General features: G+C 39.4%; 1 protein-coding gene across 2 annotated transcripts; it reads left to right on the top strand.

The window, feature by feature from the left end:
- Positions 1-670: 670 nt before the first annotated feature.
- TMC3 (transmembrane channel like 3) lies at positions 671-25,970 on the top strand. Of its 2 annotated transcripts, XM_086620632.1 has the most exons (23): positions 671-717; positions 4,415-4,571; positions 5,822-5,965; positions 7,279-7,354; positions 10,318-10,399; positions 11,108-11,214; positions 12,245-12,343; positions 12,436-12,578; positions 13,317-13,464; positions 14,365-14,408; positions 14,569-14,716; positions 15,504-15,613; positions 15,774-15,852; positions 16,351-16,590; positions 18,165-18,293; positions 18,971-19,038; positions 19,277-19,405; positions 20,226-20,336; positions 20,869-20,994; positions 22,365-22,443; positions 22,641-22,683; positions 23,805-24,102; positions 24,828-25,970. In XM_086620632.1, the coding sequence occupies exons 1-23, from the start codon at positions 696-698 to the stop codon at positions 25,672-25,674; spliced, it is 3,429 nt and encodes a 1,142-aa protein (XP_086476758.1). In that variant the 5' UTR covers positions 671-695; the 3' UTR covers positions 25,675-25,970. The 2 variants fall into 2 exon arrangements, with proteins under 2 accessions (XP_086476758.1, XP_086476759.1); XM_086620633.1 differs by lacking the exon at positions 12,245-12,343.
- The last annotated feature ends 701 nt before the right edge of the window (positions 25,971-26,671 follow it).

The raw sequence follows: 26,671 nt of genomic DNA, 5'->3' as shown, positions 1-26,671 counted from the left end.
AGATAATTAGTTCATTTAAAGATGCATCAGTCTCCTTTTTCAGTGTTTCCAAATACTTTTTTTTCCCCACTTGTTTTATATACTTAAGGATCTGGAGGGATAAGACTCTCTTTTTACAAAGATGACTGGAAAACTCCATCCTTTCTGAATTTTCACCTTGGAACTGGGATCAGCAGTGTTGTGAACCTTCCACGCAGAAAGATACTGAAATGGCCCCAGAATTTAACTGCAGTGCTGGAAAGATGGGTAAAACTTAAACTGAAAGTCCATGGGAACGGACAGGCACAGAGAAATATAGCCTACTGATTGCCTGAATTTTCAGTAAGCAGAGTTCACCAACCTGGCTTTTTCCTGGATAAGTGTTTGAAAATGCAAAATGATCCTATGGATCAAATGTGAGGCTTCCTATTATGCACAGAGAGCTGCCGCTGTAAGTTTTGCAGTAAAAGGTTGATGTCCTGGTTTACATCCAGTTAATGGCAACTGAAATCAAATCTATAACCCCTGAAGTATTCGTTCAGAGTAAAACAAACGCCCCAGTAGGTTTCTGGATTCAATAGAGCATATTGAAACGGGCAGCTGGGTGTTCTGGCTGCTAATCTGCTTGCTGAGTTGAAAAGCAAAACCAAAACCCTCTTTATGATCTGAGTTAACGCTTGAGTTCTTTAAAGAGGCCTTTGCAGGGGTCATGGGCAATGGAGAACACCAACTTCAGGGGTAAGCTCTTGAAGCCTGCTTTCTGTTTTCTCTTAAAAAGCAACCTGCATCTTCCTGTCAGATGGGCTCTGAATTCACGAGCCTCTTGCTGCTTGTTGTGCTTTTAGTGTTTGGTAGTAACTTCAGATTACGTATGTGATTCCAGCACTGGCAGTATTAGAGCTATATAAATGTCAGACTTAAACTGCCCCTTTGTTTTTTAGACTTTAGGCTTTCTTCTGACAACAGAAACAAAATAAAACTTCCTTGTGGAAACATTAAGATACCCTAGCTAATTAAATCTATGTAAATCATTAATGTTAGCATTTTAATGTTTTTGGTAGTGCTATACTAACATCATATTAAAGGATATGGCTTTATCTGTGAAGTGTAGTAATCTCTGGGAACTGCCAATGATGTTAAGTCTTAATCTCTCCAGTGTGGTTCCTTCAAATGAAAACTAGGGCATCTGAAAGCCCAGCGAAAAGTGGAAGTAGGAACAGTAATACAGAGGGAGAAACAGCTGAGTCTCTCTCCTGTAGTTTTTGGAGATCTAGCTTATGTTCTCTGAGGGACTCGGGATGTTACTGTGTCAAAACTTACTTTGTGTGTGTATGGGAATTTTCCTTAGTGAGATGTCTACATGCAACATGATTTTAACATTTCTGCACGTAACTGGAATAAGCAGGCAGCTAATGGACTTTAGTAGATTGGTCTGACTAAGGAGGCGCTTATTCTCATGAACTAAGGCAGCAGAATCTGGCCCCCAACACCATGTCACTGGCCAAGATGCAAAGGAATAACTACAACCAAGGAAACATATTTGAACTGACATATTTATTATTGCTTTTAAATTATAGAATGGAAAACATATCTTGCAGCAGGTCAAAAAAAGTGGTGAAGTGGGTGTGTTTGCAGTACACCCGCAGCATCAAAGCTTTAAAGGGTGTTTCTGGCACTCACAATAGTTCCTCTGTTTTTCCAGCTGGAAAGAGGTGATAAGCCTTTCAGTGGAGACATGTTTCTGGGCTGATACTCATTCCTTTTGGCTGTTTGCTTTCACTTGATGAATGGTCTGACACACAGGGAGGATAGTAGGATGATACTTCTGCCCTGTGATCTAGAAGCCAAACAGGAAAGCCATTCCAAGGCTGGTGGATTTAAGAATGGTACAGATAGTTTGATATGTCAAAGCTCTAACAGCCTTTATTTTACAGGCTTCACTATGAAAAATAATAAAATGCAGCACAGAAAAAGTAAAATTATTACAGTCCATCCTTCTTGGGCAGCTGGAAATTGGAGCCCACACCCTTCAGTCTCTGTTGTGGCTCTGGTGTGTGCAAGAGATGCTCGGAATGCAGTTGGGATAGTGACTTCAGTTCACAGAAAAACTCATGTAGTAAGTAGGACATGGCTAAGTGATGTTTCCACCAATGATTTTTACTAGGTTTAAGCCATGCAAGAGGGAGTGAAAGGGGTGGTGCAGAATACAGCTACCTAGTTGTACTGGACTCTGAATAGGGGCATTTCTTTACCATTTTAGTGCTCTTCTGCCTTGTGCTAATGGAACTTCCAGATTTCTGAAGAAGCTTCAAACAAGATACACCCAGGGCTCTGGACTTTACTGTTGGCTATGTTTTGGAAATGCAGAGTTGTCCTTCTCTAAACCGATCCTTCCTTGTCATCTAAAAAGTGCGGAGTGAATTATACCAAATGGACTCACTCTTTCAAAACTGTAAAACCAGGTAACTAACTCTGAGTATAAATAATGAGGCTTGTGACTACTTAGCCCTTTAGTAACTTAACTAAATAAGCATAGTACGACAGACAGAACCACGGTCATGGAAAAGTAAAATTTCTCAGCGAGTGGCAATATTTTAGATAAACTCAGGGCAGAGGGAAAAAGCAGCCTGTGCTACTCTCTACAGGAAATTTTGCAGCAAGAACTTAATGTTCGTTCTTGTCAGAGGTTGCAAATAAAAGTTAACTACAACAGACCATTGATTTATGTAACTGAAACCTTTGCCGCATAGTGCACAGAGCTATTAAGGAGAGAAAATACCAAGTTAGGAACAAGTGAAAACCCTGTAAACTCTTCCTTTCTCCCCCACGTTCTCAGCATCAAATTATGGTCATAGAAACTATTCATAATGAGTTTTCTTGATCTGTTTTGCTCTATTGTAATAATGTGGCCCAGAATACCTGCAAATTCTACAATGCAGAAAGGCACTGTAAAGTCACTTGACCACATAACAAGTTCTTCAGCTGCCCTGATCCCTGCAAAGCTTGGAGCAGTCTGTTCTGTCCCAACAACCCCAAACCAGTATCACAGAGATGCTGACAGACAAGTGGTGTTGGTGCTGACTATAGCGATTGTGTCAGGGGACTCTCCACCTTGAAAATATGACTACTGGGAAGTACAGTATGTAAGTTGTCCAGAAGCTAATCTTGGATTAAATGGATGGATTACATTTTGAGTAGATACAAAATGAGTCAAAGCTAATGCTACTGTATTTTGGTTCTGAGACATTCGAAACTGAATACTGGTGTTTTAAGATCAGTTTTATCATGCACATGAATATTTTGACTGAATTAGGAAGTTCATGCCCATATGACGACAGTTAATGGTGTAATAATACACAAGCATCATACAGTCATTCCCGTGAAATGCAGAAATACTATCCTTCTTAGAGGATGGAAGATGAAGCCTGAAAGTGCAAGAGTTTGCCCCAGGACATACAGAAAGTGAGAAAGAGAGAATGGTTATTTAATAAAGGCTCCTCAAGCTAACAGCACCGGTCCATTTGTTGTCTTTTAAAGTGATTTTTTGTTAAATACACTTTTAGTCTATCGAATTAATTTTGTAATAAAATTTATTTGGTAGAGCTGAAGAAACGGGAAACAAGCATTGTATGGTAATGTTTTCCAGTGGTTTAGCTCTAGAAATAACCACTATGATGATCAATAATCTAGGCAATGCTTATTGTAAACGTTAAAGATGATACAGTAATTAAGGGAATTGAGCATAATTAAGATTACAACTACTAAGAAAAAGTGAAGTGCTTGGTAATCTGCACTCATCTGAATAGCAGGTATTGTGGTACCTCCAAAAGAAAAGCTGTAAATTTAGGTACAAGGAATGGAGGTCATGCTGAGGGATAGGGGCCAGGGCCCAGGAAAGCAGCAGCTGTGTGTTCTATCAGGGCTATCCTCCGGTCGAGGATCTGGAAGTCTTGTGGGAAAATGACGTTGCGTTTTTCTCTGTTAGTAAAACCCAAAATGCAAACTGTCCTGCTTTACCCAACCAATAACATTTTCTGAAGCACGTGAAGCAAAGATGTCCACGGTACGTCCAGCGCGTTCCTTGGAAACGTCACCCAGCGTGGGCCAGCATGGTGTGATGGGATGTTGCTTTGAGAGAACACCTCATCTGTGACAAGGGAAACTTGGCTTTGATTTAAGGGCCCACAGCTGGCCCACACTTGGGCTCTGCTCCCCACGTTGCTTCTGGGCATCTCACTAAAAGCACCCTGCCGGGGGCTGCTGTGTGCTGCCGCTTTAAGGCATGCAGGAGCTGCTGGGCAGAGGTCCTCTCCAGGCTGGGGCTCCCAGCACAGGCAGCAATCCTCCGCTCCGCTCCTCAGGGCTCGCAGTCGCTCGCTGCTCTCTACTTAATAACGTTTGGCTGCTTACGAGCCATCTGACCAGTGAGCTACAGGCTTCCTTCTAGCAGAGTTCCACCTGGCACGGGCAGCAGCTGCCACCATGGCAGCAGCAACGGGCTCGGCTGCAGCAAGAAATGCCAAGTCCTGCAAAAAGTACCGAACGGTGAAGCGGCACGCCGGCATCTACACCTACCAGGAGCCACCCCACAGGTAAGAGACCCTCTCTCATCTAAAGGGCAAATCCGCTTTATCTGGCACAGAAATGGGATCTTGTCTTTTCATTTAGGCACTGGAGTAACATGAAAAAGAGCATGAGAAAAATCACTCTTCTTTCTGTATTCAGATGTATTTTAAACCTCTCTCTTTTTTTTTAATTATCATAAAAATCATGTTTCATACTGCAAAATAAACACTGCACATAAAACAGTGTAATTTCAGCAAGTTCAGGGTATAGCAGGGTAAGAAATCCCTCTGTGCTTTTCCATTATATATTTCCCTTGAATGTCGCCTCTGACCGAGGGGACAGGACAATGGATCAGTGGTCTGACAAAGTATGTCTTTTGAATGTTCTTACAAGCCATGCTTTAGGTTATGATTTGTTTCTAATCAATTAAAAGGTGTTGCTTTTCCAGCAAAATTGCAGAGAATTTTCCCAATGAGTACATAGCAGTACAATTAGAAAACTTCCTAGCTGGTGGTTGTTGCAGTACGTCAGTTTTTCTAATTTCATTCAAACAGTTGCCACGGGTTTTTAGATCTAAACCTCTGTAAGAACAAATATTGCTGCTGTTTCATATACAACACCCTGTTTCAAATAGATAACTGAGAGAGATATAGCTTAGCAAATGTGGTGATAGCAGAAGAAAAAATGATTTAATAATCATCCACAGAAATCTGCATCAAAGCACATGAATCTTTTTACAGGCACAAGTAATTCCTGGGGGGCAGGGTCCTACATTCCCGTCCCACTCAAAAGGGAGCAGGAATGAAGGGAAACCGCGTTCGAAGTATCTGTTCCCCCCATTCTAACAAGGAAATATTTTATCATTATTACAATCAAAATAAAAGGCTGACACTGCGTGGTGAATAAATGAATGTTAAGTGCTCTTGCTGGAAATGTTTAGACAGCACTTTGTTCCCGAAAAAATATACCGAGTGTCTTCTAGCATGATGTACCAGCTGTAAGTCTGGAAATGCTCGGAGAGGAAAGACTGGGATTCGTGGTGGAGAGCGAGGATAATTTATGACTGAGCAGCAAGTGGTGGGGAGGAAAAAAGGGATCTTGGAGATGGGGAACTCATATGAATAATTCATCGACTTTAAAATCATAAGGTTGTGCAAGTTCCATAGCTCACTGCTCTAATAGGTTGGATCCTGTGCAAATCAACAGTTTGCTGGGGATCTGATTGGGAATAATTTGTCTTTTTTTTCCTCTCATGGGGTGTGTGTGGGGCTGCCAGCAACTCGGACGATGATATCAGTGAAGAAAAGGCTGAGAGCCATGACCCAGAGCAGATCTTTCAGAACATCCAGTACCAGAAGGAGATAATGTCCAACATCCGCTGCCGGCCATGGCCGATGAGGCAGAAGCTGAGGGCGCTCAGGTAATGGTGTTTGCACAAACACTTTCAGCCTCACGGACTGTGACTCAAGTTTTTCAGTGTAACCTGGGATGGATTGAGCGCAGAAGTTACGAAGAGCTGCTAGGAGAGTGAGAGTGTGCTGTGAGGATGCCCTGATGAGACCTGAGAGCTAGCTGAAGGCAGAAACCTCGAGGTGGGAAGTCTGCAGGTGAAGCTGTCTTCTGTGCGTGCCTGTGGCTCCCTTTAGACAGTCATTGTACAGGAGAGAGGGCAAGAAATCACACTTAGGCTATTAACTATTAAAATTGTGTCAGCTGTTCAGTGGTCTAAGGAAAGGCTGTTGGTGATGCTCAGTAGTAACATTTTTAAGCTAAATAGTTTCACTCTGTGCCAAAAAGGAAAAACAATCTGCTATTTTCAAGGTAATTGCATGGAACAAGAACAGAAGCTGGTCATAACCTTCAGGTAATATATTGTAAATGGCAGTAGATACTGGACACTTGTAGGTTTAAAAGATACGTTCAGTGTAGTAATAACATATTTCAGAGTTTAAGATTGCAATTACTATACTAATAATTAGAAATTTACAATGAAAAAGTGGGTGCCTATCTCTTTGGGCCACCTGTCTAAATTGTGCCAGGTCTTTCTCAGAGTGATCTGTTTAAGACTTGTTTTATTTTTCCTTTTCGTCCAGCATCTTTCTCTTAAAACCTTGCTTGATGCTAGGATGGCATTTTAGTCATGAGGACACCCAAGCAGTAGTAGAGCCCTTGCATAAGCCTGGAAGCAAAGAGAGATTTTTCTGTTAGGCACAGTCTGTGACTTGCTGCCTTCCTGCTCCTGTTGACAAGATTTTGGTGGTCCCCATCTACCTTCTGCTGAGGTCAAAGACTATGTATGACCAGATAAACATGCACCTCTTTGCATCTTACAAGAGGGCTGCACCATATTTCCAGAAGCCTTAGTATCCACATGAGATCAACCAGACTGTAATGGCAATCTTTTTATTTTACTTGTTTGGGCTGCACCATTTTAAAAGAAAGACTTTGAATCAAAAGGACGAAGAAAAAAAATCAGAAGAATAGAAAACTTTCCCTGCAGTCAAAGTTTTGAATGCTGAGTTTTCTCAGACAAAATTCCCAGTGATTTTAAAGTCTCAGTAAAAAATGTCAATAGGAAAAGAAAAAAGCTTTGCCTGGATAAGGATTTTATGGTAAGACAGTCCACAACTGTATTTCAGAGCATTTGACAACTTTACTAGTAGCTGCTTGTGCAGAATAAGGGGCTCCGAGTCATGGGATCAATGTAGAATGAACTTCCACCTTCTCGTGCAGACAGGCGAAGGAGATTGTGCTGAAGTATGAAGGGAGGCTCACGAGAACAAGAGGTTACCAAGCCGCTGGTGCAGAGGTACAGCTGCTTTTTCTTAAATTACAGCTCTTCTCTATAGCAATAGTCATGTGCAGTTTTCATTCACAGAAGCGTATGTTTGCTATGCAGTCCTCATCTCCAACTCAGGATCTCTGCAGAGGGAGTAAAAAGCATTTAAAAGCTGCTTTTTGTTTTTTTCCCTGTATTGTGAATTTTGAAATTACATTTTTGCAGACTAATTTGATGTGTTGAGGGATGGATGTCCTTCTATTAACCTGGTATAAGCTTCCTGCTCAAATAATCTACAAGTATCGATGCCTGCTAGAGGGAATGATGGGAATGGGACACCAACACCACAATGCAAATATTCTCTGGAGAGCTATTTCACCAGGCTCTGGGGTTACAGTTCAATAGTTTAGTATGAAAAATGCTTCTAGCTTTTAGTTTGGAAGACAATCCTACAATAGCTTATGGTAAATACATTGTTAAACAAGGTTTTTACTTGCATAATACTCAAAGAATTTGAATCTAATCTTAGCAAACCTATTTACACCACTGAAAACAGACTCTGGCCCTAACTTCTGGAAATTAATAACATGTAGGCAATTGTTCTTAATACGCAACCGTGAGAGAAGAGCTCTTTAGTCATCTAAATGGTCAAGAATATTTTTGCCATCGTAATTAGACTCTTAATGAGTAATGTATCTTAATTCAAAAAAATCACAGTAAAATAGGTCACCATGCGTTTTATTCACGTGAACAAACGAAAGGCGGCATGTGTATCTGTTGTTCCATTACACGGGCCCACAGCAAAGGTTAAAAGTACAATTTTCAAGGCAAGACTCATCTTGTCTCGTTCTGCCTTTGCATGTGTGGCAAATGGAGCAGCAGTAACAGTTGTTGTTAAAATAAACACTGGTTTTTGCCTTTGACTTCAGTGGAACTAGGATGTTACCTAGAAAGAGAAGTGCTAAGGGTCTGCAACGCACATCAGTAAATCAGAGATTGGGCTCATTGCTTGTTCATATTCCCCTTCCTATCAAAAAAACCCAGAGGCTTTCATCTTAGAGTTCATAATGAATAAAAGTTTGTATCTAATCTAATTGCCTCTATTGTGTGTGCTTGCTTGAAGATATTCAGCACAGGGATATAATTCAGCAGTTAATTAGCACCACTCATTATGTGTAGGGGAACTGTATTCTTTTTTCCTAGCACAAATTAGGGAATATAGCCTTTACATCAGAGCTAAATTCAGCAAATGCAGAATGAGCTGCATTTTTTTTTAATTGGAAGGGCTTCATTTTCACGTGTTTTCTCAGAAAATAGCATGGTGACCAAGGAGACAAAAACTGTAGCACACCAAAACAAGCGCTACATCTTCAAAATTAAGAACTCAATGGTTGAACATATACTATGAACAAAATGTAGCTGTAAGTGCATATGTTTTTAAACAAGTTTTTAAAATTGGCAAAATACACACTGTTCATAATTGGACAACATATTCGTGCTATTATTGATGAAAATTTGAGTGAAAATAGCTTTATAGTTTTGACACTGAAAGCATTTTTTTGTTCTCAGTTCAATTATTTTATATTTGCATTGTATTTTTTTACATTTGCAATTAATGCCAGATGCCCATACCCTTCATCCAAAGTATAAATTATCGTTCAGGTATGCAGTAGGCAGGAAAAGAGGCAATAGCTATCTAATAATAATTTTAACAAATGCTATTCCCACGTGGACACCTTTTTTATGCTTTATAAATGGCACAAGCTGCTCGATTCCTTTCTCAGCCTTGTGAACCCTGTTTCCAAATGAAAGTCGCAATCCCAGCAATTCCCATGCAATTCACAGCATCTACAATTTCTTCGTTTAATTAAAATACTTCCCGTTCATGCAATAAAATATGCATACCACCATAAAAATTAATTAACTTCAGCCAAAGAGACTGATGATATATTCGCATATCATATATATATATATATACACACACATATATATATACACGATATCTCTCCTCTTAGGTTTTAGGAGAATAGATTACATGATATAATATTGACACTGCTGCTGCCTAAAATATAGAGTTTATTTTAATATCAAGCTGTACTAAAGACACTTAATAATGCATGACATACAAATACTATTTTTCTGTTGATACTGTAAAGTTATAAGTCTAATTCAACAAACTAAAAACTGCACTCGATTTTACACAGGCAGATTTTGTTTCTTCTCCCACGTGTATGCACATCCCACTGCATGCAGGAAGATGCTTTCCTCTGACCATGCGAAAAACGGAGGTTAAAGACTCCTCAAAATATGAGCACAGGTTTTCTGTAGGTGTCAGCTGTAACACACAGAGCTGAGAATATAATAGTTGAATTTGCTGCTGTTGAATACAAAAGCTTATTCTTCCTCAAAGAACATTTCCTCTAAGGCATTATGATTCTCTTCAAATTTGAAGTTAGTTGTCTGTTGATTTGTTTGTCCCAGAAATCAAATTTATTCCATGTAGTGCCGTGGGATTCCCTCATAAATTACCCAGAGGCCAGGCATCCCACCAGTACCCAGCTCGGATGGCTCCTGCTGCCCGGAGCCGCTGCCTGGCCCTTCTCCGCCATTCCTCCCCCGCAGCCCCCAGCCATGGAGAAGGTGACAGGGAATGGTGCCTGTTGGCTTCCTTCTGTTGGTTCCTCACGATCTTTATGTATAGATTGGCGGCCCCTGACTGTACCCTCAGAGGTGCATAAAGGGCACTCTGCCTCATCATTGCTGGCGTTTGGCTGGTGGGCAGAGCCAAGGACTCCTGTGCCCCCATCTTTTGTGTGTTTGAAACACACTGGGGTTTACTTCACCCACCTTACTCACAGACATGCTCTAAAGTCTTAGTAATTAACATTTGTAATATTTCCTATGATACCAGATGAGAGAGACATGAGCAAAATACTCTGCATTTCTTTTTTTTTTTAATGCAGAAGTGTCTCATTTCTCTACTTTTTTCTCAGCTTTGGAGGAAGTTTCTTCGACTTGCGTATAACTTTGTGGTAATCTTTATTCCTTGGGAAATGAGAATAAAGAAAATTGAGAGTAAGTATAAAGATTTAATGCTATTGAACAGTAAAGCACTTGCTAAAATACTGGGTCTTAGGGTTTACTTTTGAATTTACTGAATTAAATAAATAATATTTGGGAGAAAGAGTTAGATGCAAACTTTCAGCAGATTGTTTTAAAACTTTGCTTTTTCTACTTTTCCTGGTGCCTTAGACACTGTATAGTTCTCACTTACGGTGTTAGTGGGGGGTAACTTTTAAAAAGTCAAATTTGTCCCATTGTCATTCTGAAAATGCAGCAAGATTCGGTTACAGTTTATCACAGTCAATGGGGCAGCATCCTCAGGCCAACAGCCCCAGATCTGCCCGGGGTTAAGTGTGGTTGTAACCTGCGTCACCAGCCCTTGAGTCTTTGAATTGCATTAAAGCAGCCCTTAACATTACATCAGCCGTCAGGTCACACCTCTGCGCTCCAGCAGCAAAGGGATATCAGATGCATGACGTCACCCAACATGGCAGTTTCTTGTGTAAACACTGCTGGTAATGGCAAGATTTCCTCAACAGAGTTTGTGTTAGAATTATGTTTTCCTCATGGAGGTGTTAACATTTTCTCTGCTTTGCTGTATGCCCTGCATGAATAAGAAAGGTTTTTCTTTTGTTTTATTATTCAAATAATACTTCATGAATTAATGATGTGAGCTTTTACAGACTGTGTAGCTCTGATAACTATTTTCTGTGGTTTAAGGTCATTTTGGGTCTGGAGTTGCCTCTTACTTCATCTTCTTGAGATGGCTATTTGGAATCAATATTGTACTTACGATAATGACAGGCGCGTTTGTAGTCTTACCAGAGGTAAGAACATGTTGTTAATATTTACAGAAAAATGCTTACTGTTGCACTTTCCTTTCTGAATTAAAAAAATACTGCTCTTAAAGGCATACATCAATTTGAAATGTACAATTGAAAATGAATTATTTAAAATAAATTCTACTATTAAGAGTTTTTTTTTTTTCTGGCAAAGGATAAAAGAATTTTGCTGTTAGTGTTAGAGATGATATTTTGTCAACATGGTACTAATGCTTTTACAGAGTATGTTTGTATCTGATTACTAAAACGGAGAACCAAATTCTAAAAGCTGTAGTTGGAGTTGAGTACACTCAAGTCCTGTTAGTGCCATTTACAGGCAGAAAAATGTAACATCTTTCTCCACACAATGGATTATTGTCCATTAGAAATCATTTTCTCAAAGTTCTGAACAACCACAACTCTGTTTAGTTCTTGCATGCAAGCAAGACTATTTGATAACTTTGTTAAATTATTCATAAATATTATTTTGCCTTACCTAACGTGTGCTTTAATAAAATTATTAGAAAACACAGGAATATCTGATTTTTCTTCTCATTGACTAAACTAAAAAAAAAAGTACCCTCAAAACAAACAAAAAAGTAAATTGAAATAGAAAAGGCTTTCTCTTTCATTTTATACCTTTTTAAGGAAAAGTAGATTTAATCTTCAAATACCATTTAGAGATCAAGCAATATCATAATTAATTTAAAAATGCTTAAATTAAAACTAACATAACTTTTAAAGCTATTTTGTTAATGGTTTCAGTTGATCTCTCTTCATTTCTCACCCATTTTGAAGATGTCTATAGAGCACTAAATTTCCCCATAGGTAGACCACAGATAGCAAAAAACAATAAAAATCCTGTCAGGTTTAGTGGAAAACGAATGCAGAATTTCTCATGGAGTTTCTAGCTTAGAATGAGAAACGACCCAATACTTGCTATCCTGACAGCATCACCCCTGCAGGCAGCTTGTGGTGGGTTCTGCTGTGCAGCCCCAGGCCAGGCAGTTTCCAAGACCTTCTCTCTCTTTCCCAGCTACTGGCCGGAGAACCGTTTGGCAGCACAGTCAGCAAGACCATTCCCAAGGAGCACATTGCATCTGCTCAAGACCTGGACACCATCTGGTCACTAGGGGCAAGACTAAAACCACTCTTGATTGTTTCAGTATCGTTATTCGGTTATAATCGTTAGTTACTGCTCTCACTTATGGGCTCTGGTCTTTGCAGGGCTACCTTCAGTACTCTGTTTTGTTTTATGGCTACTACGGCCGTGACAGGAAGATTGGGAAGGCTGGATATCGACTGCCTCTTGCCTACTTCCTTGTTGGAATGGCAGTGTTTGCTTACAGCTTCATCATTCTCTTAAAAAAGTAAGTCTTCCCATTCATTGCTGTTCATGAGATGATCTGTGCGCTTTGCGTTTGTATAGTGCAAGGTCTGACACTCACGGAAGTCCCTTCTGTTTTCTTCTTTTCTGCTTTAATTATTGCTATGACAGATATTTATATTTTAAGCATAATGCTTTCAGCATTATTATTGCCATCTATTGAAATACAAATACAAAAATTCCATCCTAGATGTAATACCATTTGCATTGTTTCAGCCAGTATGTGGCATCTTGTTTGAACGTGAGCTTAATTCCTTTGCTGTTGAAGGGCTGGGAGAAGGAGTTACTTAGCAGAGAGAGCAAGGCTGCTTGTGCTGACCATAAATCTAGGGATGTGCAGTGCATGGAGAGGGGCAAGGTCACGCTAGCCTCTCCTGATCTGCTTTTCCTTCCTGATACTTATTTATCTGGCACAGTGCAGTTCAGGGACATTTTTAGCACTGCCTGTAATAACTTTCACTTTTGAAGCTGAACCTTCCCTTTTCCACAGTGAGTCACTTCTGCACTAGAATAAAACTGAAGCTCATTCTGAACCTCACCCTGTTTTATTTTCTTTAGAAAGCTGCCAACAATGTCACTAATTGCTGCAAACTGGTAGTTACAGGCAGACACATCTGAAAACTATAAACCTTCGTTTTCATCTTCATGTTCATCTTCACGCATTAAAAACAGTTACAGCAGTTGAATATTTATTGCCTTTTTTTTTTTTTTTTTTTTACAGAATGGCAAAGAACTCAAGAATGAGTTTAGCAAGTGCCTCTGATGAAAATTACACTTTCTGTTGGAGACTGTTCTGTGCTTGGGACTATTTAATAGGAAACCCCGAGGCTGCAGAGAGCAAAGCTGCTGCCATAGTTAATAGCATTAGGGTGAGCAACTGACCTTCAGATTATTTAGAGTTGATTTGTTTGTTAATCTGTAAACTATGTTAAGTCTTTCCTCTCTTTCCCTTGCATTTCCTATTGGGTTTTGGTATTCATTTGCAGATCTGTTTGCCTAGGAGAGGGATGGTATCGTATCTCTGTGTGGTACTGCAGTCCCAGCGAGGCCATCGTATTCTTCAGAAGAGTTTTATTTAATGCCACTGCATGTGTGACAAGAAGTTAGATAACTAGAAACAAATTTGCTAGTGGTGTAATTTCATTGAGTAATAGAATCAAATTCATGTTAACAATGTGAAAACACTCATTTATTTCATCTCTCCATAACAAATGGTCCAGGGACGTCTTACAGCTCTCTCAATATTAGAAAATTGCTTTAAATACAGATGTTTTCCATTTAGAATTTAAGAACAGATGCGATTTTCATCAAAAGTAATTTATTTCTCAAATTTGGTGCATTTTCGTAAAGCCATTGAACAAAATTATTTCAAATTGTGATAAGGATAAAGTAATAAGCTCTGATATTTAGTAATTTCAATGACTGAGAATATCTTTTTACAGTTCTGTATTACATTACTGACACATGGATTCTATAGGCATGTCCTGCAAAAAGATCTGATAGTGTAAACCTCTGGTTGTACTCCATTGAACTTGCATGACTGGAAGTGCACAAATATTCGATTACTGTGGATTTGTTCGTCAGAAATCTCCTTCATTACTTAAGCTCACTTATCAATCCTAAAAAGCCATGCAGGACAGAGAGATGTTTATCTGCTTGCACTTCCAGGATGTGAAGTTTTTTCTTATATACTTGATACCTTCTGTGAAAGATATGTCCATTATTTTTGCTGAACACTACTAAAATGATAATGCTGTGTTTCTTTCAAGGAAGCTATATTGGAAGAGCAGGAAAAGAAGAAAAGCAAAAACTTGTATGTATATAAAAATTCGAGATCCTTTTAAAAGCGCTGTTTCAATGCAGATGGCACTGCTAATCTGTTTATCTCGTACTTCTAAAAACCATGTTAGAAAAGACCCCCTGGTGTCACAAAACAACCTACTGTATTGGCTGTGTCTTTTCTTTTTTCCTAGGGCAGTGACTATAAGCTTAAGAATTATTGCAAATATCCTTGTGCTTCTCTCGCTTGCTGGAAGTATTTACATCATTTACTTTGTTGTGGATCGATCCCAAAAGTTAGAGCACGCCAAAAAGGAATTGACTCTTTGGGAAAAAAACGAGGTACGCTGTCTTTATGCTGCCGCTGTATAGAAGCAGGGTTATTTTCTCAGGGCTCTCTGTAGCAACAGTGTGCACTGAGGTGTAAATCGCAAGAGATTAGCCAGGAGAAATGAAGGATGAGAGGGCAGAGCCGTGTGGATACCTGCATCTCCCTTTGCACACTTGCTCCTTTCTTTCTCCCTTCATCTTGCAGAGCTAAAGCGGGTAGGAGGATGCTGCAGGTCCTCATTTCACAGAGACTGCAGTTCTAGCTGGCCTCTATTTTGTGAGGGCAACACATAAGCTCTCCTGTCACTCACAAATCTACTTTTGCACCCATAACTGAGCCGAGTGAACACTGGGCCAACAGACGGGAAAGGAATCAGCTTTGATAATAGGTACAGATATCAGCTGGGGGATACTGAATGTTCTGTGAATATTTCCATTCAGAGGAATGAGTGGATACTGAGAGTAGGAGGTGAATATAGGTATGGAGAAGCTACTGAACCATTTCAGAGGAAGGTGCTGGCTTTCATGTCTTCCGCATGTCAAGTTTTATTTTAATTAATAAAGTAGTAACTTTAAAGCTCAATGTCTGCAGTAAAGATTCCTCAGTGGTATTCTAGATCTATAATTTTGGATCATAACTACTGTTACTACTAACGTAAATAATAACTTTTTAAAGCATCTCTTCTAAGAAAAGCAATCACCAAAGCAAGTGCTTCAGCAGTATTCCAATCAGTACTCAAGGTACTGCAGAAGATCTACATGAAAAACTACAAAAATGCTGTGTGTCTCTGTTATGTAGGTAAGCGTAGTTGTGTCCCTGATTACAATGATTGCACCCTCTGCTTTTGAACTTGTGGCAGCTCTGGAGATGTATCATCCAAGGACCACTCTTCGCTTCCAGCTAGCCAGGTATGGCCATTATGCAGTGCAGAAAATATGTGGGGAGAAAGGGAGGAAGAGGAGAGGTGTGTTGTGGTCGCATGTTTTAGTCCAGCCAAACCAGAGAATGTATGAGAAGCTGATGGGATAACAATGCTGGTAACCCATATCTCATTCTTCTTGTTTTCAGGGTTCTCGTTCTATACCTGGGAAACCTCTACAGTTTAATCATTGCTCTCCTGGATAAAGTGGACAGCATGAGTGGCACTGTAAGTTTAACTCTGATGTTTTCTGGTGTGTAAAGCTAGTGGACTTTATAGAGACAATTCCTTTTATTTTGATATGTATGAAGTCAGATCAAAATTTCTTTGAAATTGATTAAAACATATTGCAATTTGATAGGATTGTAAAGTGAAGTTTAGTTTGTAATGTTCATTTACAACTACTTGTAGATTTTTTAAGATAACTGGATCCATTTGATTGCTAATGTATCAAAATAAATAGATTTTTGTGCATTGCTTACTACTTTAAAAAAAAAAAAAAAAGCCATTGCTTTAGACCAAGTATTTCCAGCTACCTAAAATCAGCTTTCTGTACTGTCCTTACAAGTTCCATCTGACTCTGTACATTGGCAACTACTTAAGTCACCTGACTGCTGCTTAAAAATACATGCCAAAACACCTCTACGTGTGTACATCGTAGGAGGTACAGATATCTGCATATGTGTACAGTTGAAAAAGTAGCTTTTGGAATATTTATTATTTCAGGACTCTGATGTTAACAACAATGCAAGTAATTCTACCACCACCTTAGCAACCAAAACTCTTTCTAAAGAAGACAATCTATCTACAACTATTCCTGATGTACAAATCAAAAGAAACGGCATTGTTGCGTTGGAAGAAAGTCATGCTCACGGCTCGATGGTCTCTGACTCGCTGGTTAACAAAACAATTTCCTTTAACACCCAGAACCCACAGGATCAGTGCTGGGAGACGTATGTTGGTCAAGTACGCAATTGTTTTATTACATCATCAACCTATTCCTTATCTACATTTGACAAAAAATTAAAAACATGTTGTGCTGTGTTAAATTTAAATTCTAGAATTTAGCTAAGGATTTTGTAGAAAGAGTAAAGACTATGCAAAGTGATATGGCCACAGATACAAGCTTCGTTTTTTGTTCAGTATCTGCAACATATTTAGCGTTGTACAAATGTTCTTTTGCCGGGCTTTGGTCTTTGTCTTCAGCTCTCCACAGGCAGATCTCCACAGATCCGTGATACAGATCCTATTTTAATAGGATGCATCCTATTAAGGTCATACAGAGAAACATGACTATAAAAACGTTTAAACAGTAACATGCACTCTGTGTGGATTCAGATTGCTGCCTGGATAGATGGGGATGCAGACCCGAGCCAAGCATGAGATTGTGCTCTTGGTCATTTGTACAACATCTCTGAAGTTTCTACTTGTTCTGTCTTGGTAAATCACTAGAGAATCAAGTGTTCTTCATTTCTTCCAAGAAAAAGAGGACCACAACAAAAGGTTTCAAAATACTGTCAGTCTATAAGAACCGACCCAGTTGGGTGGTAGTGCCATGTATGCATGTTCCCACATCAGATTGCAGAAAATCTGCAGACTTAACATGACATTCTTTTCTTCCGTACATGTGAAGTATACATAATCTGTGGCCTTTGCTTTGAGTGCCTGGAAGTGGCATTATAACACATACAGAGAGAAGTTTTAACCACACAAAATTCAAAAGATGTCATTTGACCCCAATGTACTTTGGTCTCTGTCAGTGTTCCATTTCTGTCTAGGCCACTAGATAAATAATTATGCTAGCGTGCTTCTCACTTGCTGAGCTCCTTGTTCCAGACAGAGCAATATTAAAGGTCTTGTTCGACTATCTGGAGCAAAAGACCCCTCCTAGGTTTATTAGCCTGACTTCTATTCTTGTACACCCCTCTCCCTATTGCAAAATTTTCAGGAAATTTTTAGAATCAGTGTTCATGGGGTTTTTTGATTATTTTTCCCCAGAATGGGCCAGAAATGTTTGGAATTGAATCTTTTCTATTTAATTGTATGTTTTTAAAGCTCAATTAAATATAGGACAACCTCATTCATTTGCAAGCACTAAACAGATCTCTTTTATGGCTTGATGGATCCTACTGCTATTTGGTTTTGTATTAATAATAAGCAATTCTCATTGTGAAACGCTTAGCAAGTATGTATTACAACACTCAGTATAATAAAGGATTGGGTACAACAGAAAAAACAGCCCATTTCAGTTTATCTAGATAAATTTTCAGAACAGTCATTAAAAAGAAAGCTTGAAGCCATCATGGACAGAGTTTTATTGCTGCAAGCAATAGAAGGCACATTGTTCTCTTTGCTAGAATAAAGACAAGCAAGAGAAAAATCAAACAGGAAAAGCTTAAAAGGAAATAATTTATATATTCAAATCGTATTTTATCAGGATACTAAGCTTGAGACAAAATACAAGTACAAATGCAGAAGAGCCATATGGAGTCCATTTGCTTCCAGAATGACTCAGTATGTGTGAACAATATGTATTTCAGGAGATGCTAAAGCTTTCAATTATCGACATGATTTTCACAGTCGCAAGCATCCTGCTAATTGATTTTTTCCGTGGTCTGTGTGTTCGATATTTAAGTGATTGCTGGTGCTGGGATCTAGAAAGCAAATTTGTAAGTATAGTCTTTATTTTATCAAACTAAGATGCTGAAGATGGGTAGGCTCCTTCCCTTAGTACTAAACGTCCTTAAAGCCTTTCAACAGATAAATAATTTCTTGGTAGCGCACATCTATAAAGGCACAGCTCACGTTGAGTTTAAATTGGAGGGCACAGGGTAAATGCTGAGACTGGATGTTTTTCTCAAGCCTACTCCCATGACCGTGGTCCAAAAATCTTTGTCATTCCCAAAATGACATCATGGAGCAGTCTCAGAGTCAAAAATGAGACAGAGGGCACGGAGTTGCTTCCCACATCTTCTTTTCTGTAGCAGTAACATCTGTCTATAACAGATAGTGGTCTAAGAAACAATAACCAAAATCATATAGCCCTTGAAGAAAATTATGGCGACTAATGTTTGGTTAGCAAGAAGCTGTTGGCATGAAAGGCTGAGGCCTGTTCTTTGTCCTTAACTAAAGCAGTAAAGTAAACTAGAGAGAAATTAGTTTATTTAATCCCCTGCTGCAGAGTGGTTTTTACTGTCTTCCCACTACCTGCCAAACATTCGTATTCGATCTGGACGTTTCAGGCTACGTGCTGTCTGCAAACTGACTCAGTCAAATGCTTCTAATAAATGATCTGAAAAAAAAAAGATTAAGGCAAGGTATTAATTGTACACTATGTTTCTTGTAGCCAGAATATGGAGAATTCAAAATTGCAGAGAATGTATTGCATTTGGTCTACAACCAAGGAATGATCTGGTATGTAGTCCATAAGCAATTTTTCTTGTCCTTTGTTGGCTGATTACTAAACCAATCTCGTGATTTCCAATGAAACCTATTCAAGTAGGACATTGGTAATGTAGTCTTTTATACTTATTATAGTAAGAGCTCATCTGTTTGTAGTGAGCTGTTATTTACCTGGTTTTTTTTGTATGTTCTTTTGCTATTAAAATTGCTTCTGGCAACACTGAGCACTGACACAATATTATTTTTCCAGGATGGGAGCTTTCTTTTCACCTTGCCTACCAGCATTCAATGTTCTCAAGTTGATTGGACTCATGTACCTGAGAAGCTGGGCTGTATTAACGTGTAACGTACCACATCAGCAGGTTTTCAGAGCATCTCGGTTAGTCAAAATAAGAACAAAAGATAAAGAATAAATCAAATGCAGACAATGGACATGTCTTCTGTGTATAGGAACAAAATGACAGGAGTTTTAGCTCTGAAAGTTGACAATCAAATTTGACAGTATATCAGTAATACTGATAGCAAAGGTCTGTGAAAAAAAACATAATTACTGAGAAACTGGAGGGTTTGTGAAGCGGGGTAGTTAAAGGTATGCAAGACCTGAAAAATACATCAGGGAAGAGATATTTTCCTAGATCAATTTACGTGGCCTAACGTAAATGCTTTATTTCCATACAAATCTGGTTGAGCACAATAACCTACATGTGTTAACTGTGGCAAGTCCTATTTCTTGATGTTTCTTTGTTTGAAAGCTATGAGTATCTGCTTTTGTCTGTTGCATTGCACAACAGCATTCCCCATTTTTCTTCTATTATGATGAATATCTTTTTTACTTGAAATGGAAGTAATTTAGGGCATTTTTAGTTCTTAACAATCACTTATTTCTAATGTGTTTTGAAGATCAATCTTTTTCTCTCCCAACACGACTGGGCAGTAAGGTCAGGTTTTGTAGAAGGGTGCTATAAACACATCTCTAGCTGCAGCAGCGGTATCTGGAAAGCAGTGAAAATAAGATTTTCGTCATTAAGAGGCTGTTTAAACTGGCTCTGTTCAGACCTTCTAATCACAGCAGAATGATATTGATCTTTCAAAAATGCAGATCTTGAACTTGTTAGGTAGATACAGACTTGCACTTTTCCTGTTGCCTCTGGTTTTCTCTCTGATTAGTATAACCTGAAACATGTTATGCCTTCTTGCAGATCCAATAATTTCTATTTGGCCATGTTGCTGTTCATGTTGTTCTTATGCATGTTGCCAACAATTTTTGCTATTGCCCGATATAAGCCATCTTTAAGCTGTGGTCCCTTCAGGTAAGTTGTTATGGACTAATGAAAATTCCAAAGATCTTATTTCACCTCCTCACAATAAATTCATCAGGTTCAATAATACCCAAATTACTGGTTTTTAAAAAAAAAAAAAAAAAATTATAGACAGGACAATGCTTTTCTGCTGCCAATGTTTTCCAGTTTAAGACTTAGAAAGTTGACATTTTCACTTAACTGAGTGAGACTTGACATTTTGCTTTAAATACATGGTTCAATTATCTTATGTTTACATAATGTAATGTGCCACTGAGCAGTCTAGCACACATCACCACCTTGTGTCTCAATTCAAGCACTCTCCAAGCCTGGCCAATGCTTTTGTGCTTTGGAAAAATTGTTAAAAAGCAAATCATGAAAGAGTTGTTTTTATCTTTTTTTTTTTTTTTTCACTATACTGTTCCAAAGTAGTTTTGGATTAAACTCTTTGTTCAGTGCAACACCGCTTAACAAACTGGTGTACCTGGGATTTTTGACAGCTTAATTTTATCTTTTTTTTTTTTTTTTCTCCCCTCTCTTGTAGTGGACAAGAAAAAATATATGATATTGTTTCTGAAACAATTAAAAATGATTTTCCTACATGGTTCAACACAGTGATTACTTACATCAGCAGTCCTGTGGTTGTCCTCCCTGCACTACTACTTTTATTGTAAGTAGTTTGGTTTTCACAGGCAGGTTAAACTGACTGTATTAATACTGGCTCTGTCTCTGGAGAGTCAAATCTTGTTACTGAGGAACAAACATTAAATTATTGTAATTTTATTAAGCATATCTGAAAAAAAAAAACCATCTCATTGAATATACGGTATATGGATCAGACAGGAATGAGAGTATGTTAAGAAAATCTGTCATCACATGTTCAAAAGGAATTTCTTGTTCTGAGATACCATGTTAGAGCAAATTCATTACACTGTGTCAAGGCTTGCAGTGCTGCTGGTTCCAGGAAGTTTTAAGATCCTTCTTTCCTCTCAAGAGCTCCTCAGAAATTAATTTCTCATTTCCTCATGGTCATTAGTTCAGTTTACGACTGTGAACAGAGCTCAGTCTATCATTTAAAGAAGCTATTCAGTCATCCCGATTTCTGACAAGATAAATCAATTATGAAGGTCTGCGCTTAAGTGTTAATGTAATATAAGTTGCTGCAGGCTTTCCAGTGGAAGTCCTTTCTTACTCTAGTTTCTAAATTATTGTCCACAGCTGGGATTAATATTTACTTTGAGCTGTTTGAAATTCACTTTGCTTCTACGGAGTATCATTTGTCTTGCATGTACCATTGTATCATTTTTTTCCCCTGTAAACTACAGATGAACACAGAGTTTGTCCCACCAGTGGGCTTGTCAGACAAATCAGAATAGTGAAAAAATACTTCTTATTTGTAACTGTTTCCTCTAAGGTCCCTGCCATGTAAATATGAACATATTTACAAATTTAAGTAGATCTATTGACTGCTTAAAACTGATGGCTAAGCACATATGTAAATGTTTGTAGTGTGAAGTCTAGCTATTAAGACTTTACTTCATCTGAAAGCCAGTGTAATCCATTACGTCAGGCCAGATCTGATCTCGGCTGTGCCAGTGTAAACAAGGCGTGATTCCAGTCAGTCAACAAAATTACATTGATATGAGTGTGCAAACTCAGCTGTAATTCTACTGTCTCTGTTTTGTAACCTTGGACAAGCAAAAAAAGACAAGAAAATATTTACCAAAATTCTTATTTTGAATGTGTCCAGAATTTAAACAAAAAAAAGAGCCAGAAATGCACTCAGGGTTACACACACAATGAAAAGACCTGCAAAACACAAAGGCACAATTAAAACTCCTGTTAAATCTGTTTCCAGTGTCATTTCTTTCTTTCATATACATTTGCTTGAAAGAAGGCTGTGAGCCATTGTCATGGCATAAAGGAAACGCTACAAAGTAGCTACAGAGCCTGTACATCATTTTGGTGACCTATAAACCCTCAAAGAGAAAACTGTCAAGACTGTTTGAAGTGACTCATAATCACCTCTTTCATTTCTAGCATGCTAATCTATTATCTACAAAGTATTGCAAGATCATTAAAATTCACCAACAATCAACTGAGAATGAAGATCCAAACAGTAAGTACAGCGCAAAGCGCTTTTACATGTGATTTGGTGGGTCCTCAGTAAAGTACCAGCCTCATTAAATCTCTAAAGTCACTTTCAGTGTTTCACAATGTAAAACCAATCCTGTACTTCTCATCCTTACACAGCAGTGGATTTACTCTCTAATCTATAATAATTTACTGCTTCTCATTCTTCTGAATGTATTTTAGGAAAGAACTGAAGATAAGAAAAAGGTGGTTCAGATGGCAGTAGGTAAGTTGGTGAGCTGTAGAAATGCCACTGTTAATGAAGCATTTGGATGCAAAACCATTTTGATTTCTCATACACACAGGGAAGTTCAACTAGATTTTAAAGAAAAAAAAAAAATATGTATTTCCCATAGTGTCCTCCCTTTATATGGTTTCTGAGCTCAGCTTGACTTGATATTGGCAGCACTGAAAGACAAAGTGTGTATTTTATACCTAAATTCTGCTGAGATCTTTGGACTGGATATTTTCCTGCTTTTACTACCAACAGGGCAGAACCTGGGAGGCATCTCTAATTCAAATCATGTCAGACCTTGCATAAAATTCAGAGGCTAGTAGGCAGAAGAGGAGGAAGAGAATACCCTCTATTCTTTGACCTGAGATGGCTGAGTATTTCATCACCAATGAAAGGAATTGAGACTTAATTGTCTACTGTGCCTGAGGGAATTTGAACCCTCATCTTCCACTTCTTAGCTTTTAGCAATAAGAAACCACAGAAAGGATGCTGTCCTTCTAGTGCCTCCCAGTGAAAGGAACAACTAAAAATTTGTCAAGCCAAAGAGAACACATGATTCAGTAGCCTTATAGCCACATCTTAATGCTACTGTTGAGCCCCTTATAGCTCTCCAGCAGACATATAAATGGTGAAATACCTGATGTACAGCAAAATAGTGATCAGGAGTGACTATTGAGGACAATGAGGTATGTGTCCTAATTGGGTTTCCTTTGTTACAGAAACCAAATTCAGCTTTTGACTGTGAGCAGCACAGTCACTGGAGCCAGTCTGCTGAATTCGGTCACCTTCATGTTGGAAGTGGTGTGCATTGTGAGCTAAAACAGGGCTCTTGAAAAGAGATATCGGCTTGTTGCCCATGTTGGAATCCTACAGAGCAATGTCCAGTGATTTCTGTATTCCCCAATACTACATCTGCCATGCAGCGTAGTGTGCTGATTCACCCCTTTATCACCATGTCTTCCAGTGTGACGCCAGTTTCTCTTTTCTGAACACAGTGGGGATCTGTTAGCATTGGATCCCCTCACTGAAGGTGAATTTGAGCTACTGCATTTACACAGCAGCTTCTAAATTTAGAGATTTGGATGGCTCCTGTAATCATTTCTGTTTTCTAGCCAGAATCCAAAATCTGGATGGCAATGACAAGAGACCAGAGCAAGAAAGTGACATTATCAGCCAGGAGTCTTCTGTTCGGTCTTCAACTCCCCGAAAGAACGGCACTGTCTTGAATTTTGAATCTCCTGTGAGCAAAGGCACCAGAATACAAACCATTTCCCAGTCTGTGCCCCAAACCGTGCCCTCAACTGATGTTGCAAGACCTGTCAACACAACTCCTACAACTTCAACCTCCTTAACACCAGCTCCCTCAGTATCAAGTGTACAGAAACCAAGAAACGATCATATCACAAACAGGCAAGCCTGCTTTGGTTTTGAAACGGCATTTCTTCCAGCAGCTCCATGACATACCTGTGTTTATTTATGAAATAGCTGTGTATTTGGACTGTCTGGAGCAGTAAAACACCTGAGGAATTTTTTAAAAGCAGATTCATTCACGAGTACTATTCAGATTGCTGGTGACACCACCTCAACTCTTTTTTAATTGAGATGGGATTATAAAACTTTTTAAATTATGTAGTCGATGGAGTTTACACACACCCTCAAGCAAAGGTAAATACTAAGGTTCCCCTCAGGCATATAATTAAAATAGTTTGTGCAGGATACTGTCTCCATGAACAAGACAAACACAGTAAGAGTGAAGGAACTCTGTGCAGGTCTAGTTGTAGGACAAGCAGTTTTGGAATGAGCAGGCTGATGCTTTAAGCTACCTGTTGTGTTTTTTTCCAAGTGATCAGATAAAGAGCAGTTCTCAGAATAAGAAAAAACAGAACAAGAGCATAACTTGAGAGGTCAATTGTCTGCTGCCTTTTCCCAGGGAAGAACAAGTATCTCCTAATTTCCCAGGATATGTTTCTCAAACTGGTCCTAAAAATTTGGAACAATGCAGATTCTGTAATCTTCGCCCTTACAATTTAGTGTTTGACTTCCAGAACTATTCATTTTTTACACATTTTAATTGCATTAATAGATAAGCGTGTATCTCAATATTTCCTCCTTTTTTTTTTTTTTCCTTCCTAAAGGTACTCAACAAGCGCTGTGCATGGGAGTGCGAGTGAGCTCTGTAAAACAAAGCCCTACACACCAGTCGCTTTCAAAAAGCACACTGAAGATGTTCATTCTGAGCCTCTCTTTAGAAAAGGCATTCGGCAGGTAAATCCAGATGCTCTTGGGGCAGGGGCTCCTGTTTTTGTGGGACGTAGACCATATGCTACCAGGTACTTTCTTGTTAATGAAAATGAGTCCCGCAAAAAATCGCTCCGTTCTACCTCCCGACTTCAAAGGCACTTCAGAAAGGATGAATCGGGAGACATTATTGAGTTGTATCCACGCAGTGTCAGAAGATATGTGGTTCGAACACCACACCAGATGTATTCCCCTCATCCCAGCGAAGATGAGGAGGACGAAGAGGAACTTGGGAGAGAATTTATTGACAGATCCCATCGCCCTCGCTCCCTGTCTGATCTTCGCCCAGCACCACGATTTTACATTGGAGAACGTGCTGATGGCCATGTTCTTATGAGCAAAGATCTAGCCAGAGTGCATTACAAATCCTGGGACGATGGTTTTGAGCTAGACCTTGACAGGCCTCCGTATGCTTACAAGAAAGTTCACCTGATGAACTATCCTGAGCCGCGTGTGAAACCAAAATCAAAGCAGAAGCTGGAGCAATCTCTAACAGAATCTGATTCCATTTCCATTGAATCCAGCAGTGATCCACAGAACAGCAGTAATGACCAGTATATCCAGGTCATTCATAGCAAGGAAAAGTATCCAAAACCTGGGACAAAACTCACCAGAAAGAAATCAAAAAACAGTGTTGATCTAAATATGTCTGAGCCTAATGAACTGGTATGCTCAAATGTCTGAGAAGGTGTCCCAGCCACCTTGTGTTTTGAACAGGTGTAGGTGCATTTGTTGTACTTGCTGTTTGAGGACTATCGGAGTAACTACACCAGTCTTTGCAACAACAGCATAGGCAGCCATTCCAGGGGAGGAAAGCATAGTCAGCCTTGTGTTAACTGTATCTTGCTTTAATATCAGAACTGATACATTGCAAAATTTGGAAGAGAAAATTATTCCAATTGTTGCTTACTTTTAGGCTGTTAAAATACAAAAGCCCTGTCTACTGGGAAATCAAACGCTATGTACCTGGGGCACTTTAATTAAACCAGTACAAAAATACGTCAGATGAGGCTCTCTTTTGTCTCTTTGACACAGTCACAGCTAAAGATGCTTCCACTGAATAAATTCAGCAGGTAAGGAGCTTCCTACAAATAGAGTTGCTATTTACAGTACAATTTACGACACCTTAACATGCCTGCTTTGAATTTGGCGTAGCTCAAACAAACCAGCCATAGGTTAATTACAGAGAATACAGTGTCCTGCACGGGCAATGGAGTCGATTGCAGCAGTGCATGCCAGCCTTCCAGATGAAATCCTAGAGCTTCTGTTAATTTTCTGGGGAGACCCCTCAGCCCAGCCTAAGCTTCGCTGCGGAGAACTTTCTATCCATGGCCTTTAAAAACTTGCTTTGTTACTCCTAATTTAATTGTCTCCTGTTCTTCACGCACCATTGCAATTTTACACCTTCTTTAGATGATGAAGACTGTTTGTTGGGTTTTTTTAATGTAATTTGGATTACACCGGGGCAGAACCGTTGGCCTTTAGCTAGAACCGCAGCGTCTCCTCCCAGTCGCTTCCTCCGCCCTGGCTCCGCGTGCTTTCCGAAGGCCGGCAGCGACCGCGCCGGGCCGCCGGGAGACCGCGGCCCCTCGGGTGAGGGGGCGGCGCCACCATCGGCCCACGGGGGCGGCGCGACGCGGCGCCCTCAAAGGCGGCGGCCGCGCGGCGGCTGCGCCCTGGG

This window comes from Tauraco erythrolophus, chromosome 14, assembly GCF_009769465.1.
Source record: "Tauraco erythrolophus isolate bTauEry1 chromosome 14, bTauEry1.pri, whole genome shotgun sequence".
NCBI classification, from domain to species: Eukaryota; Metazoa; Chordata; class Aves; order Musophagiformes; family Musophagidae; genus Tauraco; species Tauraco erythrolophus.
Note: the sequence above shows the minus strand (reverse complement) of the source record. Positions and strands in the feature narration are given on the sequence as shown.

What these genes read in the sequence shown, in the direction of transcription:
- TMC3 (XM_086620632.1), top strand. Translation starts at nt 696, where the DNA reads ATGGAGAACACCAACTTCAGGG. An exon ending in CAGAAGCTGAGGGCGCTCAG is followed by an intron (nt 5,966 to 7,278) that starts GTAATGGTGTTT and finishes CTTCTCGTGCAG; the next exon opens with ACAGGCGAAGGAGATTGTGC. An exon ending in AACGATCATATCACAAACAG is followed by an intron (nt 24,103 to 24,827) that starts GCAAGCCTGCTT and finishes TCCTTCCTAAAG; the next exon opens with GTACTCAACAAGCGCTGTGC.